The sequence below is a fragment of the Brachypodium distachyon genome, chromosome 1 (genome assembly GCF_000005505.3).
Source record: "Brachypodium distachyon strain Bd21 chromosome 1, Brachypodium_distachyon_v3.0, whole genome shotgun sequence".
In the NCBI taxonomy this organism is placed as follows: Eukaryota; Viridiplantae; Streptophyta; class Magnoliopsida; order Poales; family Poaceae; genus Brachypodium; species Brachypodium distachyon.
Window position 1 is genome coordinate 21,458,670 of NC_016131.3, and position 19,732 is coordinate 21,478,401.

At 50.1% G+C, this 19,732-nt stretch overlaps 2 protein-coding genes across 2 annotated transcripts; both read left to right on the forward strand.

Annotated features, from left to right (window-relative positions):
- The first annotated feature begins 13,841 nt into the window (after window positions 1–13,841).
- LOC100839045 lies at window positions 13,842–14,735 on the forward strand. Its single transcript, XM_003560111.4, has one exon. It carries the CDS (start codon window positions 13,960–13,962, stop codon window positions 14,434–14,436), a length of 477 nt encoding a protein of 158 aa, XP_003560159.1. The 5' UTR covers window positions 13,842–13,959; the 3' UTR covers window positions 14,437–14,735.
- Window positions 14,736–16,719: 1,984 nt separating this feature from the next.
- On the forward strand, window positions 16,720–19,098 carry LOC100825271 (autophagy-related protein 8A). Its single transcript, XM_003562984.4, has 6 exons — window positions 16,720–16,880; window positions 16,993–17,036; window positions 18,197–18,252; window positions 18,335–18,387; window positions 18,573–18,691; window positions 18,764–19,098. The coding sequence occupies exons 2-6, from the start codon at window positions 17,000–17,002 to the stop codon at window positions 18,859–18,861; spliced, it is 363 nt and encodes a 120-aa protein (XP_003563032.1). The 5' UTR covers window positions 16,720–16,880; window positions 16,993–16,999; the 3' UTR covers window positions 18,862–19,098.
- The last annotated feature ends 634 nt before the right edge of the window (window positions 19,099–19,732 follow it).

The window sequence follows — 19,732 nt, forward strand, 5'->3', positions numbered from 1 at the left end:
TACTGCATGCATTCAATCGATTTACTGCTAAGGTGCATATTTTCCAAAGCATTAAACAGCACCTTGGTATTTGAGATTTAGCTAAAACGACAAATAAAATGGGAAGGAGGGAGCAGTAGACAGTGGCAGATGGAATTGGCAGGTGATATCTTCAGTTCTGGTCATTTCATAAGCAGTGGAGTTGGGATTTGTAGCAAATGAAAAGAGGTGAGGCCACTGCTGGTGTAAGCAGATATTGTTCCAATTGTCCTTCCAGGAGAGAACTGATTTGCCACTTTTTGTGGTGGCAGGCCATCTTGGTAATAAAGATCCCATATTAGGCAAACCCATGGTGTATCATGTTTATTGAAGAATTTATGTAAGTTTTTCATCAGAAAGGCATTCTTCTGGAAATTTAAGTTGAGAATGCCAAGGCCTCCTTCAGATTTTGGGCGACAGACAATTTTCCAAGCTGCAAGTGGTGGATTTTTCTTAGTTAGATCTTGACCTCTCCAAAGGCAGTGTCTTCTAAGTTTGTGAATCTGCTCGATGACACCTTTTGGGACAAGGAAGGTACTCATGTAGTAAGATGGAAGCACAGAGAGTACTGAGTTAACCAACTGGAGTTTACCACCATATGTAAGCATGCTAGAGAAGCATGTGAGTCGGGATTCAATTCGCTTGATAAGAGACATATAGTCCTGGATAGTGGGTCTACTGATACCAAGTGGGAGGCCCAAATACTTGAAGGGAAGAGTGTCAATCCTACATCCAAAGATCTCTAATAAAAGCTGGGAGAAGGTAGGGTCCATAGGGATCAAGTTTGATTTGTGGAAATTGATGAGCATATTCTTGAGCAGCATAATTTGGTGAATGTCTGATCTCATGAAGATGAGTGTGTCATCAGCGTGTCGCATTTATTTACCGCGAGAAAATAAGCACGGTACCATGGGCACAGCGGCAAGAACAAAAGAGCACGAGCAACAAAAACACTTACATTGCGACTTCTGCGGCTCCCCTCTTGTTCTTCTATCTCCGAGCATCCCCAATTGACTGATCGATGAGCTCAAAACTTCCTCCTCCACAGGCGGCTGCCCTTCTTGTGTAATTTATGGAGGAGGGCGGCGCGCTAAACAAAGCAGACAATTAGTCCGATCTCTGATTTCAATCCTGATTACAAAAATCCCAGGACACGACTGAATAAAAGGGATCCTTCCCGATTCCAGCTTGGGATCTGAACCCAAACCGAAATCAATCTCCTTTCTAACAAGATTACACAAGCAATTCCACTGCTCTCGTGAGCCCTATTATGTGCGAAACGCAATAGGACAAGCCTCAGGACGGAGGTGCTGCTGACAGCAAGCACGCGTGGAGGGGAGTATTGCGGCGCCTGCCGCAAGGGAACGGAGTTAGGGAGGGGAGTGGTTGTCGCCGGCGGCCATAGAAGTAGTGCTCGGCTGAAGCGACCTCTCCCGTACAGGATTTGATCTCTGTACTTTTAGTGCTAGTTCCTGAATCGACTCACTAACACACGCAGTTCAAAATGTAATATAGAGAAACAAAGTTCAAGTAATTTTATTACAACATCATCATCTAGAACTTTATAGTACTTACAACTTTGCATCACCTCTCGGGTTAGCATTTTTAAAAAAATAACATAGTTTATTCAACAGCGGAAAAGCGAGGAAAAACATTCAGCCAATTCGACGCCACAGAGAGCGCATGTTGGAATGCAGGCTCGTGACCCAACAACGTAACCTTACTTGTCGTCGGAATTCCCTGCAACAGTTTAAAGGTTGCATCCGCTAGGGTCAATACATTGAATGTATTGGCAAGTTCACCGGGGATTATAACAGATCATAACAAATATATGCAATTATTGGCTATGTGGAGATCAGGCATTTTGGCATAAAAGCAATGAACATAACATTTTTATCCTACTACAATTGAATTTTACAGTATAATAAATCTATTAGACATCGGGTAGACACACCGATGCTCCTATTTAAATCTAAGGACATTGAGTAGACACATCAATGCTCCTAATCCAAGTTTAAACCATTCGTTTTATTTAGAAATTTGAATGAGCGAGACCTTACTTAGTTTCCATATCCAACTGCTGATAATTCGTCCATAACCGGGACACGGCTAAGTACTTAGTTTTAACACTCTCAAGAGGTTGTACACATTCCCCACAAGAAACCGACGGGTTAATCCCTTGCTGTCCTCAGGGTAGAGTAGCAACGGCGTCGATTACGAGATTTTCAGAAGTAATTCCCTAGACCACGAGAGAATCACGCTCCACCTACACTGCTACATCATGACAATTCTTTGGGTTTAGGTTCATACAACATACTCTATTCTCGTCAGAGCCCATATAGCATTTGGTTGTACTGGAAGCATTTAAATAGGAATCCAATTCAGCCTCTGGTTACCCCGGGTGGCATTCCACATTTGCAACACGGGCGCTCCCCGAATCCACGGGAGAGACGACCATGGACGCTCCGGAGAGACGACTCAGCGGGCCCCATAGATATGGACCTGACGTCGCGTACATCCAAAGTACTCAAAGCCGCCCACCCGGGATGGTTCATTAGGGGTTGATTTTAACCATACTTCCAAAAATAACAATTTTAGTCTAACATTACCTCCAGAACGAAAGTGGTTCCCTCCCTCGTATAATTACATAGCACGGCTAAGCGTAAAGTAATACGATGGCTATTGGTGGGGATTTGACAGCGGGGAAAAATCTACTCTACTAGGACAGCATAGCTAGCATAAATATAATAAAGTAATCCTAATGCAGTTTTACAAACAAATCTAATGCATATAGGAATAAAATAAGTGCGATGATAGGTGATTCATGATCAAGATGAACTTGCCTTGTCCAAAGTTGTTGTTGTTCTCACACTCGTCGCAAAGACAGGGTTCACACACCGTAAAATCTAACCACCAAGCGTATAACCGAAATGAACAATCATCACATACATACACGCAATCAATTGAAAAATGCCATGATGCTACACACATGACGCAGCCTAATTTTTGTTCATGTCACAAATAGTTTGTTTGGTGATTTTTAGTCTACGTGATGCAATGTTAAGATCAGGTTCATGAGGTGCAACTTAGAAACATGAAAAATAAGACGAATTAATCCATTTTAAGCCAGATTCTCATTCGTTGGTGTTGCATCATTTTTATAACGAACCATTTTTTCTACTGGTTCTACTGGTTAGAGTGTACCACTAAAAAATTTTAAGAGTGGATAAATCGTCCAAAATAATTATAAAACAATTTTTAGTTGATTACATTCAAAGTGAAGCATTCTGTCATTTGGTCCTGTTTCAGTTGTCAAAAACTGAAAACAAACTGTGCCAAAAGTTTCTACATGTCATGAGGATTCCGAAAAGATGCGGATCATCAAATTTGGCCAAACGGTTCAAAAGTTATAAGCGTTTGAAGTTCCAAGGGTTTTTCTGCAATTTTACCATTTAATTCAATCCGGGAATAAAAATTACATTTTTGTTTTTCTATTACATCGCAACGTGTCGCGCTGTGATTCGCTGGTACCGGTTCGATTTAAAAGGGTCTAATCTCGGCCGTTGGCCGAGATCCAACGGCCATGGATCGTCGGGCTCACCTCCGCTGAGGCCTAGGGTTCCGGCGAGCGGGTCCAGCGGCGGCGCGGTTCGGGCGGGGCGGCGGACGGCGCTCCGGTGGTCTCCGGTCGTCGGTGAGGAGGGGGGCGAGGGCGGCGCGGCGTGACGAAGACGGTGACGCGCTCGGTTTGGCGAGATGAGGCCGGTGTAGGCCGGTGTCGACACCTAGGACGACTAGCGGCGGCGTGGTTTGGGGCTCCGGCGAGGACTGGCGGCGGCTTCCGGCTGCTACAGGACACCAAATGAGGAAACGGCTCGCGTCAAAAGATGCGCGAGGATGAGAGGGTTAAGAAATTGAAGAGCTCGGGCTTCATGGCTCACCGGGGTGGCGGCCGTGTCTCCAAAACGGCGGCGGCGGCAGAAAACTTCGGCGAGGAATTCACCGGCGTGGTCGCGAGTGGAGTGAGGGGGGTGTGGGGGAAAAGAGAGAGTGTGGGGTGCTCTTTATAGTGACGTGGGAGGGGTGGTAAATGGGGCACTCTAAATCGCGTATTGAAGAGAGGTGTAAAGACGGCGCGCGCTGGATTCGCGGCCGGAGCTTGAAGACAACCTGACAGGTGGGTCCCATCTATCAGTGTCTGCGGGCGCGCGTGGGCGGCGCGGCTGGGCTGATTCGCGGGCCACGCTGGGCCGGGTCGACGCGCGGGGTGCTGGCGGGGCCGGTTCGGTCGGGCCAGCCTGGTTTCCTCTTCTTCTTTTTGTTCTTTTTCTTTTCTCTTTTTCTTTTTCTGTTTTTTCCTTCTATCTTTTGATTTTGAACTCCAAATGACTCCAAATAAATTCCAGAAAATTCGTAAAATCATATCCCTCAATGCTAAAGCATCTGGGACTTGATTCCTTCTAAAAGCAAATTATTAAAAATAATTTTGCTTAAAATAGTTGCCCCTAGTGCAATATTATTTAGAACTAAATAGTTTTTCAACTCCAAAACAATTTCCAGAAAATATGGGGTAGCTTATCTAGATGCAATAAACCCCTTTAATATTGACCAAACCTCATGGGTTGAGAAATTCCAAAAAGTTAACAAAGATGGTAAAAAGGGAAAAGCTTGATGAAAAAGGATTTTAAATTTTGAACTCTTGGTTTTAAATGCCCAAAGTGCATAAATGGTGTGATGCTTATGAGTGCAAATGCGTAATGCAAAGTTTGGAAAAAATTGGGATGTTACATCGGCTATGTGTTTCCAGCAGCACGCTCCTGCGGCACAGGCCTGCCTCCGAGGCTCAGGACCCAGCCGCTCGGCAAGCGACAGTACGGCGGCACGGGGTAACCGACCCACGCCAGGGCTTCGACCTCGTCTAGTTGTAGCCACCGACACGACCATGGGTTCCCGTCAGCGCCATCCATCTCGGTAGGTGGTTTGTTTGAGGGTGAGAGAAGGGTGAGAACGGCGAGGGAGAAGGACGAGAGAAGAGCGAGAGCGGCAAGGGCAAGAATGGCAAGCTCGCCGGAGTCGACGTTGCTTTTTATAGGCGCGAAATGCTAATCGCCGGGCAGTGTTAACACGGCGAGAAACGGGTGTTGGGAATGCACGGGGACACGCCGCGTGGCATCCGACGAGACGGGGCAGCGGTTCGACCCGGCGACCACCATTAACTCTCCTGGGAAGCCGAGGAGAGGTCGGTGAGGGCGATAAAATGCCGTTGACATGACGGGCCCACCGCAATAATGTGTGCCACCGGCGCTCCCGCTCGCCTCCCCATGGGTTGAGTTCGCCCTGGGGGCGCCGACTATTTTATAGGGACGAGCCGGCACAATTTTGAGATTGGGGAGGCTGAGAGGCCTTTGGGGGCGCAGCTGGTGATGCTCTTAATTATTAGATGGGTAATGCAGCAGCCGTTCGTGGATGTGTGCTGTTGGCTGATCTGATATCTCAGCGTTGAATAAATTGTAACGAAACCCATGTTTAATGGCTCGTGTAACAGAAATAACCACAAACCCGAAGGATTTGAACTGATGCTCGCGAGTCCAAGACAAATAAGTAACAAAAAAAAACTATATCACAGGTTTCACCGAGTGAATGATTTGACCCACGTGCATGCTCACGTGCCTGGATTATGGATCAAGTTTTCCCATCCATCGGCTTGAGCCGACAGAGGGGTTAAGCCGAACGAGGTCAGCATCTCACTCGATGGCGACATGTTTTGCAGTTTTCAGGAGTGCTGGATCAAGATCTGTCATTTGGTTGATTACTTGCTATCATGCGTGCGTGGGTATATATATCTGATACCACCTGATGCCGACGCGATTATGGCGATTTTTCGTGTCGTACCAGTGGTCCACGGGGTCTCACTGATACGAGACGCGTGGGTCACCAGTGACGAAGCCCCGTCAGGAAAGCCTCCCAGGAAGCGATGAGTCCGGGAAGACTGCCTCAAGGAGACGGTTCTTGCTGAAGGTGAAGCTAAGGGCCAGTATATAAGAAGCCCCCGGGAACCCTGGTCCCAGGAAGCTGAAGAAACGTCTCCCGGCAACAAGCCGGGTGCGCTAGCCGGAAAGGGGTACCCAGCAACCCACGCTCAGGCATGCAGGCGGGGTCTGCAGAACAGTGAAGACATGACAAGACGGCGGGCGCAGTGCATTTAATTCACCGACAGGAGTCTTATCGGCAGGCCTAGTTTTGCTCAGCAAAGCTAGGGAGACTACTCTACGAAGCATTATTTCTACCATGTACAGTCGACCGGGCGCTGCATGGCGTCCAGCGTGGATCAGCGGGAGTATTTTTCATGTGGCTGTGACACGCGTCTGGGAGACGTATCGTGCTACATGCACTGGCACCTGTGTTATCCCCTTGTCTATAGAAGGAGGACCGATGTCACCGGTCAAAGGGTTCCGATCAGTCTTAGTTTGAGCACTAGTTAGAGCCATCACCAAGTAGCTCCCCAGGAACTCCCGGAACACCTTGTAAGTGACATATGCAATCTTGAATACAACAAAAAGCAGGACGTACGGTGTTACACGTTCGGGTGGCCCGAACCTGGGTAAATTCACGTGTCCACACTTCGTGTCTATCGTCACGCCGGCGATCGCCGGAGCGATCGCCTCGCCCTCCACCGAACTAAAAAGGGGGTGCTCGACATCCCCGGTGCAGGAGACCCGTGCTCCGACATCTGGCGCGCCAGGTAGAGTGGCGTGTAGAAAGCTTCGGGTGACCGCCGGCGTCATCGTCTTCAACACTGGCTTCTTCATCTACGACATCCTCAACGACTAGCTCGCTATGCCGCCCAAGAGGGCAGATGAGCCCCGGGTCGACTTGCACGACACCCTCACCATGCGCACTCGATCCCACGACGCCGCGCGCGCGTCGCAAGAACAAGGGGACCAGGGGTCCGATCCACGGCAGCAGCAGCAGTCGCAGCTGCCACCTCCGCCTCCTCGGCCGTCAGCGGACAACCGGCTGAGGGGGCCTGCGGCGCCTAGCGCCGGAGGCAGCCGCGCGAGCAACCACAACGTCGCGTGCGCCAGCCAGCGAGTCCACTCGCGGGCTGACGACGTGCAGCGACAGCTACTCCACGACCACAGCGCGTCGCGTGCGACACCAACGGAGTCTCGCCACACACATCCGAGTGCACCGGGTGACAGGGCGGAGGGGAGCCGGACGGACAATCGGCAGCCTCCCGCCCAGACCCCGGTGAAAGCTATCATTGCCGCGCGTGTCATGGTGCGCTACGATCCACCGCAAGGCACGCCGGCGCATGACGCATGGAGTGAGGAGCTGGATGCACTCCTCGCGCTCGCTGCCCAACAGCCGCATGGTGAGGGCGGCCCGGCTGGTTCAGGCCGGGGACAAAACCCGGAACGCGGAGACGCGCCCCGCGTCTCAGGGCACGGAGAGCACCCTCCCCCGTCGGGAGGGCATGCAGGCGAGGATCCCGAGGGATACTCGGACTCGTCGCCGACCGTCACGCCAGGTGACGCGCGAGGCGTCTTGAACGCCCACCAGCAGGACGACCTCCACCAGCGCTTGCAGCGCCGGCGCCGGCGTGAGGCAAAACGCCGGCGCCAAGAGGAGCAGGAAGATGCTCCCATGGGCGCCGATGAAGGCTGCGCCGCGTTCACTCACGAGCTGCGCCGGGTGACATGGCCCCGCAAGTACCGAGCGCCGACGCTCAGGACGTACGACAGGACTGTGAACCCCAAGGACTTTCTCCTGACCTACACGTTGGGCATGCACGCTATCGGTGCCGACGACAAGGTCAGGGCCAACTGGTTCCCGATGGTCCTCAAAGGATCAGCGAGGACTTGGTTGCTCTACCTGCCCGCCGGGTCCATAGCCTCCCGGGCTGAACTGTGCGAGCAGTTCGTGAACGCGTTCCAGGGAGGCTACAAGCGCCCGGGAACCATGGCGGAACTGCACACGGTAGTGCAGAAACCGGAGGAGACGTTGCGGGACTTCACCAACAGGTTCTCCAACCTCTCCTACTCCATCCCTGAGGCGGAAGCGGCCGCCATCATCAACACGTACGCCATCAAGGTCCGCGATCCGAAAATGCGTGAGAAGCTGAACACACACCGGGTCCGGACCACATGGGATCTCTACGCTCTCGCGCACAAGTGCGCGATGGCCGAGGAAGGGCGCTTGGCGCCCGAGCTTGCCGCCAAAGCGGCGGCACACCCACCCGAGGGGTCTGGGAAGAAGGGCTCCCGGAAACGCGGCGGGAAGCAAGTGCTTGCCGCGGAGCCGGGGGCTCCCCAGAGGCCCACCAAGAAGGCAGCGTCGGCAAGAGCAACGGGTAGCAAGCCGGCGGTGGCAGCGCGCTGCCCCATCCACACCAACGCCACCCATGACGCACAGGACTACCACACTCTCCAGACCATCAAGGAGAAGCGCGAGCAGCGCCATGAGGAGCGCCGCGCTGCCGAGGCTTGCTTCAACTGCGGGGACATCGGGCACCTCTCCCGGGACTGCCTGAACAACCCCCGCAGCGGAGCAGGCCGGGGCACAGCCGGCGGCGAAAAAGGAGAACCCGCGGGGGGTCGCGGTCAAGCCCGCGGCGGCAAGGACGGGCCTCCCCTGGGACGCGACAAGCCTCGCGCCAAACAGCGTGTGGATGACTGCAGCGACGACGCAGACGAGCCAGGCTTTCAGGAGCCCCACGACGTCGCCTGCATTCACGGGGGAGCATATGTTCTCACGTCTCACGCTGCCGTGAAGCAGCTTACACGTGAGGTCTGCGCCCTCTCCCCAGCGTGGAGGCGCAGCAGCCGTTGATACGGGACCAGTGGCCCATGGGGTCCCACTGATACGGGACGGGTGGGTCGCCAGTGACAAAGCCCCATCAGGAAGGACTTCCGGGAAGCGACGAGCCCGGGAAGCTTGCCTCGAGGAGACGACCCCTTGTGAAGCCAAAGCTAAGCGCCAATACAAAATGCCCCCGGGAACCCCGGTCCCGGGAAGCCGAAAGAACGCCTCCGGCAACTAGCGGGTGCGCTAGCCGGGAAGGTGCACCCCAGCAACCTGCGCTCGGGCATGCAGGTGGGACCCGCAGAACAGTGAAGACAAGACAAGACGGCGGGCACAGTGCATTTAATGCACCGACAGGAGTCTTATCGGCACGCCTAGGATTGCTGAGCAAGGCTAGGGTGACTACCGTACGCACCATTTTTCTACCGTGTACAGTGGAATGGGCGCTGCATGGCATCCAGCACGGATGAGTAAAATTGTATTTCGTGTGGCTGTAACACGCCTCTAGGAAACATGTCATCCTGCATGCATAGGCACCTATGGTATCCCCTTGTCTATAAAAGGAGGACCAATGCCACCGGTCAAAGGGTTCAGCTTGGTTGGAACCTGAGTGAGTAGAACGCAGCACAACGTTCACCTAAGTAGCCAACCCGAGAACTTCCTGGGTGATCTGTACGCACTCAAACTTGTGAATACAACTCAGAGCAGGACGTAGGGTATTACACCTCCGGGTGGCCCGAACCTGGGTAAAACTCTCGTATCTACACTTCGTGTCTATCGCCACGCCGGCGATCGCCGGAGCGATCACCTCACCCTCCACCAAACCAAAAAGGGGGTGCTAGGCATCCCCGATGCCGGAGATCGTGCTCCGACATCTGGCGCGCCAGGTAGGGGGGCGTGCAGAGAGCTTCTAGTGACCGCCGGCGTCATCGTTGTCAACACCAGCTTCTTCACCTACGACATCTTCAACGACTAGCTCGCCAGCCGCCCAAGAAGGCAGACGAGCCCTGGGTCGACTTGCGTGACACTCTCGCCATGCGCACTCAGTCCCATAACGCTGCGCGCGCATCACAAGCACAAGGGGATCAGGGGTCCCTCCACGGCAGCAACAGCAGTCGCAGCTGCCACCTCCACCTCCTCGGCCGTTGGTAGACAACCAGCCGAGGGGGCCTACGGCTCCCAGCACCGGAGCCAGCCGCGCGATCGGCCACAATGCCGCACACGCCGGCCAGCGAGTCTACTAGCGGGCCGAAGACGTGCAGCGGCAGCTGCGGCATGAGCACAGCGCATCACGTGCGACGCGGACGGAGTCTCGCCCCACTCGCCCGAGGGCACCGGGTGACAGGGCGGAGGGCAGCCGGTCGGAGAATCGGCAGCCTCCCGCCCAGACCCCGGCGGAAGCCATCATAGCCGCACGTGTCATGGTGCGCTACGAGCCACCGCAAGGCACGCCGGCGCATGAAGCATGGAGCGCGGAGCTAGACACGCTCCTTGCACTCGCCGCCCAGCAGCCGCAAGGCGAGGGCGCCCCGGCTAGTTTAGGCCGGGGGCAGAACCCGGGACGCGGAGACACGCCCCGCGTCTCGGGGCAAGGAGAACACCCTCCCCTGCTGGGAGGGCAAGGAGGCGAGGATACCGTGGGGTCCTTGGATTCGTCACCGACCGTTACACGGGATGATGTGCGAGGTGTCCTGAACACCCGCCAACAGGAAGACCTCCGCCAACGCTTGAAGTTGGGGCGCGGAGAGCTTGGGAGGAGGCAATGGCAGGGGCAAGAGGCAATGGAGGGTGCCCGCCACCAGCCTTGGGTATTTATCGGGGCTGGTGGGCTGCAACGGACACCCCCACGATCGGTAGTAAAGTGCTCTAAAGAATCGGAGATTAAGAGGGGGGTGCGCGACGTGGCCTTAACTCTCTGGCGATTAAGGGGGATAAGGCACGAAATGGTGCGCCCGACCGTTCCGCTCGGAGGAGGGGAACTCTAAATGTGGTCCGCAAGGCCGGGTGCCAGGGGACTCCCCCTGAGACCCACACGTCGGATAGGGCGTAGCCCGACAACCGACCGAGGATAGCAATTGCTGGGAGCTTCAAGGCTGCCGGCCCACGCCCGGGGGCTGCTGTCGTACCAGTGGCCCACGGGGTCGCACTGATACGGGACGCGTGGGTCACCAGTGACGAAGCCCTGTTAGGAAGGCCTCCCGGGAAGCGATGAGTCCGGGAAGCCAGCCTCAAGGAGACGGTCCTTGGAAGGTGAAGCTAAGGGCCAGAATATAAGAATCCCCCGGGAACTAGCCGGGTGCGCTAGCCGGGAAGGGGCACCTCAGCAACCCACGCTCGGGCATGCAGGCGGGGCCGCAGAACAGTGAAGACAAGACAAGACGGCGGGCGCAGTGCATTTAATGCACCGACAGGAGTGTTATTAGCAGGCCTAGGCTTGCTCAGCAAGGCTAGGGCGACTACTATACGAAGCATTTTTTTTCTACCGTATACATTGGACCGGGCGCTGCATGGCGTCCAGCGTGGATCAGCGGGAGTATTTTTCATGTGGCTGTGACACGCGTCTGGGAGACGTGTCGTGCTGCATGAAGAATCATAAGGGGGAATCAACAGGATCCTATCTAGATTAAAGGAGAGACCCTTCAATTCACACACGAAAGCTAACGCTCAACAAACACGAGTGCTCTCGGTACATACACAACCATACATGAATGTCTACAACTCTAAAATCTGAACTCCCTTTCAAGGAGAAGGATGGGAAATACTTATACTAGGAACATCCCTCCTAGTTAGGTGTGAAAGCAACCCAAAATAAGGTTAAAACATGTGGCTCTGCCTTAAGAAAGAGGAGACTTGTGGAGCCTCGTGCAACAATTAATTCCTGGACACCTTGCATTAGAACTCTCATATCTTTTGACATAGGACTTCAAATCATGCTCCGTTTGTTGTGCCTGCTGACTTCAAGTACTAGTTATTATTGCTTTCTACACATGTTGGACCCTTCCAGACTGGTGTGGAAAGATGTGGAAATTTGGAGTACAAAAACTGAAGTGGTATCTCTCCAATGTAGACAATTGTTGTATCATTTTTGCTTTTCCGGCAATGTGACATTGGCAAGAACATGGTCTGTGACATTATTTTTCTTGAGCATTCGTTGGGCTGTATCACCCCTCCCCCCCCCCCCAACAAAAAAAGAAATCTCTCTCTTATCCCTAAAATTGTTTTCAAGGAACCAATTTTAGGGAACAGCCTAGCTTGTGGGAGAAATGGAGGTTGAGTGATCAAGAAATACCACCAAAGAAATAGACATTCGTTGAATTGGATGATGATGATGCGCTAAGGTGAGGACGAAACAAGGGGAAGCCCTATGGATGGAAGAATGAGAAGGCTAATAAGCAAGCTGAGACTGCACTCTTGAGGGATAAAATTGATGACATAGTGACGTGTAATTTAGGAGGGGTGGCTTCCAAATAATTGGAAGCAAAGTTAATTGGTCATGGCTGAGAAAGCAAGAACACAAACTGTTAAGGTGGCAAGCAAACCGGGAAGTTGAGGATCGCAAGACGGCCATTTAAGGAGAGGAGAATCCTTCTAGAGGAGAGCAAGGTGACAACAGAGATGCTTGTTGAGGAGAACGTGATGATAATGGATCTGAGAGGAATGAACCAATCGGCAAGAGGGTGGTGTGAGTTAAAAAAGAGCTGAGATCTTACAACAAAGATGGCAAGCGAGAGGATTGCATTTGTATCACTGCTCCCATCATCTGCTCACATCCATCAGGGATTAGCGTGTGCCTCTCTGAAAAAGCATACAAGCCCGGGTGAATTTGACGGTACAGCTGCCTGTACCTGCCTCGCTGTCTTGCTAGGCTTCCTGCAGACAGGGACGGCAATGGCAGTGCAGTCTGGCAGGCAGCATCAAGGCAGGCGCGAATCTGTGTCCTCCTCGAGCAGCCACCCGCCCAATCGAGGCCCTCCAGCTCCCCCGTCCTGTCACCTTATCCGTCCATCCGTCTACAGCGCTTTGCTTATCCATCTGCATCCCGCTTCTTCTGAAAAAAGAATCTGCATCCCGCTTGCTTTCGTAAATCGAGTTGCTGCTGCTGCTGAGCAGCAGCAGTAATGTGCTGGCTCGCTGGTTGGCTGGTGTTGATTGACGTGTTTCAAAATGGAGCATTTCCATCTCCTTTTGTAATCTACTACTCCATGCAGGCCGAACATATCGTACCACCATGACCTGTGCGTTTGGGTGTGCCTTCATTTGGGCACCTTTCTATTTCTATTTTGAAGAATGGGATCTAGTAGTTCTAGCAACGCATGTGCAGCTCTGGACCCCATCGTGTGTCTGTGAGAAGCTGTTCTTAGTGGTTCCTATTTTTTCTCATTTTCCTAACAAAATGCTACTCTCAAATGGTTCCCGATTTTTCTCATTTTTTCCAACAAAATGCCACTCTCAAATACAAAAGGCAGAATGAGGCTCTTCACTCCAGCTCTCCTGCGGACTCTTTGTTTTCTTCCTCGTTGGAACTTGATGAGAAAGCAGCGGTTTGGCAATCTGTCTTGTGAATGGTGTGTGTCTCAGCTGTGATACCTGCAATGGTCTTAGTTTCTCATCTCTTGGTGGACGTCTTGTCTGTGGCTAAAAGATGAGTTTAATCCTTGTGCATGTTTTGTCTCCCGATGCTTTTCAGCCAAGGTTTGAAACAAAATTGAGATGGGAGAGACAAAGTTGAAGAGTCTTTGTCACAGTTCTTTGTTGTCTGTATTTCTTTTTGATCTATTGTGTATACCATTTTTACTTTATCACTAGTAACTAGTAGCTGGATTGTTTTTCAACAAAAAACAACTGTACTTCTCCAATTTAACATCAAACTGGTCCTGAAAGAAAACAGTGGTACTAGCGTACCTACATAGGCACTTGAGTGCAACAAAGCATTTACGCCACAGTGAAGGTGAAACCACCTGTGGGTCTGTTGGTCGGTGCGCAGCCAGTGCATTCTTGTCTCGGTGCGCCTTGCGAGTGACAAATATAGGTACGTGCGCCCAGGCCGTGCCAAGTGCCAACTCCATAGAGATGAGCAGCAACAAATGCAGCTAGCTAGCTAGAACACCAACAAAGAGCTTCGAGCTAGGCTTGGGAATGGCGGGACGTGGTGAAGAGGAGTTCGACGAGGGAGAAGTCTGGGACGTGCTGCAAGATCATCACCAGAGCAGCAAAGAGGCTGCCCCTCTCCCAGACTTCTACACCCCTCCGAGGAGCAGCAGATCAAGAAGCGGCAAGAACAAGGGCGTCAAAGACGGCGACGAAGAGCTAGGCACCAGAGGCGCCGCAAGGGGAAAGGGGAAGAAGCCCTCGTCGTCTACGGCGCCGGTGGCCATTCCGGGCTGGTCCTCATCTAGGCGAACCGGCTGCCCGGGTCCTGACCGGGGGGAAGAAGAGGAGGAGGAGGAGGAAGGAGGGGAGATGTTGCCTCCGCACGAGTGGCTGGCGAAGAAGATGGAGAGGATGAGCGCGGCGGCGGCGTCGCCGGAGATGGCCAGGGGGAGGAGCAAAGGGAGGGAGATGAGGAAGTTTAGGGACGCAGTGCTGCCCAAGACCGCCTTCTCCGAGCAGTAAGAGCTGCTAGATCAAGGCATCCAAGCAATGACGATCGATGCCAATGTAATGCATGCATATGGCTGTGCGCCTGTGCATGCATGCTCAAGTTAATCTACTTTTAAGTAAGTGGTTAACTTAGTACTGAGATTTAGTGCGCGCGCGTGATGTGAGTGTGACCTGAATGCGTTCTATATATCTCTATGTAATGCTTTTGTATTTTACTTTCTTTAGAACTTAACGCATATATGTTAAGCTGTACTTTTCAGGACCAGAGGTAACATTAGTTGCATGAGATCATGATAACATATTGTGCTCTATGTTTTGTCGTCCCATCTAAATAACGTAGTAAGCATAAGAAAATACATTGTTCTCACCACATCAGTACACTCCACCACTACCCTTTACAGAATCTCTAGCCCATCCTGTAAATTACGACCCGAAAAACACGTATCGGTAAATTGAATCCATGTTTTTAGGTACCGATTTTGCCCAGGCAAACAGATACTGCAAACATAATCCGTAATACTGAATATTCGCACCTGGCCTATCTGTTGCCTCAGCTAGCCCACCTCGTGTTGTCTTCCTCCTCGGGCACAACACCAGCACATAAGAACACTATGTACATGTCTCATTGAATCACCCTCCAATTCGTGAATTCTCAAATTGAAACCTGAGACTTAATCTCCCTCGATCCACGAACCGATTCAGGGGTACAATTTGGAGTTTCCCCACCTTAACGAAATTTGCTAGAGATGATCGGGATGAAGAAGGGAGTAGGGGCTCAGAATGAAGAAGGGGCAGCAGTTGCGGCTCGAGAAGGTGCCTAGCTGTGGGGGCGACGACCGCAGCAGCCATTGGAGGCGCCCGCGGGAGAGAAACGGGAAGGGGAGATAGACGGCAGAGGGGGGGGGGGGGCGGGAGTAGAAGAGAAACGAGAGGGAGAGAGAGGCTCAGGAGGAAGAAGGGTCCCCGCCGACAGCAAGAGGAAAAGCGGTTAGGCGGTGGTGTACGAGCAGGGAACGGAAAGTGCGGGCTGAAATTTTAGCCCGTGTGCCAGCCCTTTTGTAAGGAGATATAGGGTACTAAAATAGTCCATGTGGGAGGGTGGAGATGTAGCGCGCTAGGAGGGTTATTCTTTTGCGGATTTCGCAAATATGCGGGTTCTGTTTGGGTAGTTTTTTTCGTTTGAAACCGTATACTTTCTTCTTGACGAAACAAACATCAGCTGGTTATTTATTGCCAAAAAACGGTCAAAACAATTTCGACCATGGAAAAAGTGGCCCCGTTTATAAGGAAACCAAGCCGAAAAACCCAACACAAGAAACACATAAAAGAAAAGAAAAGGTTGGGTTAAGACGAACTAGTTAGAAAGCAGGATTACAACCTAGGGAACATCATCTGATCCGGAAATGAGAGCATCGAAGCCCAATGCCGCTAGCTATTATTTTTTGGATCAAAAGGATATACAACCGTCTCTTTATAGATGCAGAAGAATTTTCATCGAAGAGATGAATTTGGTTTTTCATAGAGCTAAAAGAAAATCCCATATGGGCCTAAAGACTGGCTAGATAGATTTTTGTAATCTCTTTTCTTTTTTAGCCCTTGATAACCACTTTGGTTATCCCATGTACAGTTTGTTTCTTTTTGCTTAATATATTGACAGTTGATCTACTGTTTTTTCCTAGAAAAAAGAAGGATATACAGGATCTGCTGGAGATGCTCTGCACTTGCGTGAACGTGTTCTCGATAATTCACTGAGATCTACGGATTCAATTCTAGCATGTCAGCATGTTGGAGGACACACAACCGAGTGTGTTCGTTTGGCATACGTGCTTAGTGGTGTATGAGCATTGTCATCTTCTTTGAATTTTTTTGTGAAAAGAAGATGGCTTCAAGTGCGGCGATATGCTGGAACGTGCCAGCGAATATTCGAGAGCTTAAAGAAAAAGAAAAAAGAAAGTAAGGATCCTACCCTCACAAATTGGGCCGGGTCGAATATGGATGTGGCCTCGTTGTTCGTCGATGGGCCAAGTTCTTTTGGACTTTCCCCCAAGGCCGTCCGTCCGTTGATCTCCCGGAGCTGGATGTCACGTCCCCCGACGCGTTCGGCTGTGTAAACAGCATCGAAATCCGTCGTAAGTCCGGATTCTGCATGACGAAATTTGGCACAAATTCGAAACCAGTACGCTAAAATTCCTCGTGTAAACCGGATCGGGATGACCGTGCAGTTAACAGAGATGTTTACGCAATACAACTAGAACCCGAGGGGTCCGGCAATAAACTCCCCACGGGGGAAAGCCCATCTTAAATAGCCGCGACACGCCACCCACCACCAAACCCTACCCCCCCGTGACAGCGTGACTTCCTTCCGGTTGCTTCCGCGCAGCGACTTCCAATCCAATCGACCCCCGATTCCGATCAACCCGATCGACCTCGTCCCCCCCGGCTGCGCCCTTCGATCGGTGAGGCCCTCGATCTTTTGCCCCCAAAACGGTCTGGTTCCTTCGATCGGTGAGCCTGTTTGGTTCCGGAGAATTTGAGAATTTGGGGGTTCTTATTTTCGATCGATCGCAGGTTGGAGATGGCCAAGACTTCGTTCAAGCTCGAGCACCCCATGGGTTTGCTTCTTCTCCCTTGCTTATCTCCCTGTTAATTTCTTGCCTTGCAATTTAGGATTTAGTTTGTGGTCTGATCGACGGTCTGGGTGGATTGCAAGGTTGTTTGTTCTACGGAAACTTGCAAATTAGTAATAATAAATTGTGTTACTTTTTTTTCGTTCCGACCATATTGCCGGATTCCACTATGGCGAGATAACGGAATACAGATGTTAACAAATTGTATGATACGATGATCCGAGTATATGCAGTGTGACTGAAGATTGCTTCCGTGTTCAGACGATAGTTTGTTAGGCCTGTGTTGCTGTATTGCTGAGGCCAGATGCTTCATACTTAGATGATTGTGTGTGTATTTGAGATTCGTATTGCATTGTAGTTGTAAACTTGGAATTACTAAAGAGGAATCTAAAGATTAGTATGATTTTGTCAGTTAATATTTATCACTTGCTTGAAAAGATTGGAATCTGTAGGAACTAGTAACTTGGTTACAATTTTTTTTAATGAAAACCTTAGTTACCTTAATTCAGAAGTGTTGTTCTGAGGGCTAGCACACAATTTTTTATTATCTTTGTGTGTGTTGGATTGAACTGTGTTCTTGTTAATCTGTTTTGCAAAGAAGAATCATGGTCTTGTTTGATATTTAGTTCATTAGTTATCGGGATTACAACTAAATTTTGATGAACTGTAGTCCTGTTATGTAAATTTTGTATTTCTTGTGTTCTATAGTATTAGTATATAATGTTCTTACTTCAATATTTTATACTGTTCTTGAATCTTAATCTTAATTCATGTTGATGTTTGTTTACAGTTAGAGCAGAAATATGTTATACAAAATTGCTCCCTTGGTTGTTTCCTTTTGTGTAAAGATGCTTTGTTTTATCAGATTTTCACTAAGATTTTGGAGCTCCTCTGTTTTGATAGTTAAGAGCAATCCTTTTGAGCGTATGGTTTGTGATGTACTCCCTCCGTCCCAAATTAACTCACACGGATATTATTGTTGTGTTTCAGGCCTGCGCATGATGTATTAGTTGATTGGTACCTAAAAAATATTTTGGGTTTTTTTTGTCTTTCGAGTATCTCTAGGATTTAGAATAATAAAGCTTATGCATTCTGTCACATTGCTTGTCATCTTATGAGATTTCAATTGCAATCAAACATTCCAGAGAGGAGGCAGGCTGAATCTGCTAGGATCCGAGAGAAGTACCCAGACAGAATTCCTGTAATATATCTTTGGGCTTCTTTTTTCCTATGTGAAGATCGTCAGTGCACCATTAATTAAGTTTTGTGATAAATTCTTTCAGGTGATCGTTGAGAAGGCGGATAAGTCTGATGTTCCAGAGATTGACAAGAAGAAGTAAGTTGCCTCTTCATCACTTGTATATTCTGATGATGTACTTCTGCCTTAACTTTCACACTTTCAACTGATATAGAGGTGCATTCTTATTTGTGCCCTGATTTTTTTTTCTAAGAATTATCTTCCATTTCTTCATGTTTGGAAGTCTGTCGTGCTCATATGCTTATCTTTGTTTTCTTTTGTAGGTATCTTGTACCAGCCGACCTAACTGTTGGTCAGTTTGTCTACGTGGTGCGGAAGAGGATTAAGCTGAGCCCAGAAAAGGCCATCTTTGTGTTTGTGAACAGCACCTTGCCACCAACTGGTAATATTTTAAAACACATTAATGATTTGTTTTTGTCTTATCCTCTTATATGATCAATGCTCCTTTTGGCAGCATCTTTGATGTCTGCGATCTATGAAGAGAACAAGGATGAAGACGGCTTTCTTTACATGACTTACAGTGGCGAGAACACATTTGGCTTGTTGGCCTAAAGCATCTGCCCCAGCCACTGTAAATAAATGGATGATCAAGTGGTCATCGTCTACCCCTGTGTACATACTTCGTCTCTAGTATGCTGGTGGTGTGCTGTCATGCGTCCTTAAGTATTTCATATTCGATCGTCTGAAATTCGGAACGGCCTGTAAAGCTATATACAATTCACTTCCAGGTCGAAGATTTATCTATCCCACTTCTGCATTCGGTCTCCTTGCTCTGATTGGTTTTACTCATGTTCGTTTGTGGAAGTTTAATTGCAGTCTTGTGTTGTCAACAGAAGATTCCCACTATCTATTGTGAGTGATGAATGATAAAATTATCTGTCGGTTATTATCTGTTTGTTCCTGCATAGTGCAGGCGTGCAGCTGAACGTGTCCTCGGTGACATTCGTTTTGCTTCACGAATTCTCTGTTCAATTATTGCTGTAGCATGAAAACGGCACACGCTAACTTGTTACACATAGCTAGTGGTGAATGGAATGGAGTGTGTTTTCTGAAACCCTTTCATGATGGCGCTTTCTGGTGAGCACGCTTGGTGTTGTTCATGATCCCTAGTTCGATCTAGTGCAGTTATGCGTGATGAATGCCGCTAGACGTAATGATACATTGATGTGCGCCCAACATCCCATCTCGTTTGCTTTGCAGTTCAACTGAGATTTGACAGAGAATAATGAAAGGGAACTCAGTCGTCCCTCACAGCTGATATTGCCGGACCTTGGACAGGGCAGAGCTATCAGTACAAAGATGTCGCGAACTTGCAACTGAAACAATCTCATCAGTAATTAACATTCCGGTTCTTCATACTCCTCATTAGTACAAAGGAGTACTCTAGCTCAGCTAGAAGATTTGGAAGAAGCACTGGATCATC

Excerpts from the sequence above, each read along its gene's own strand:
- LOC100839045 (XM_003560111.4), top strand. The coding sequence starts at position 13,960 with ATGGCGGGACGTGGTGAAGAGGAGTTCGACGAGGGAGAAGTCTGGGAC.
- LOC100825271 (XM_003562984.4), top strand. The coding sequence starts at position 17,000 with ATGGCCAAGACTTCGTTCAAGCTCGAGCACCCCATGG. Across the intron at positions 18,388-18,572 it reads CCAGAGATTGACAAGAAGAA|GTATCTTGTACCAGCCGACC; the intron begins GTAAGTTGCCTC and ends TTTCTTTTGTAG. Across the intron at positions 18,692-18,763 it reads CAGCACCTTGCCACCAACTG|CATCTTTGATGTCTGCGATC; the intron begins GTAATATTTTAA and ends TCCTTTTGGCAG.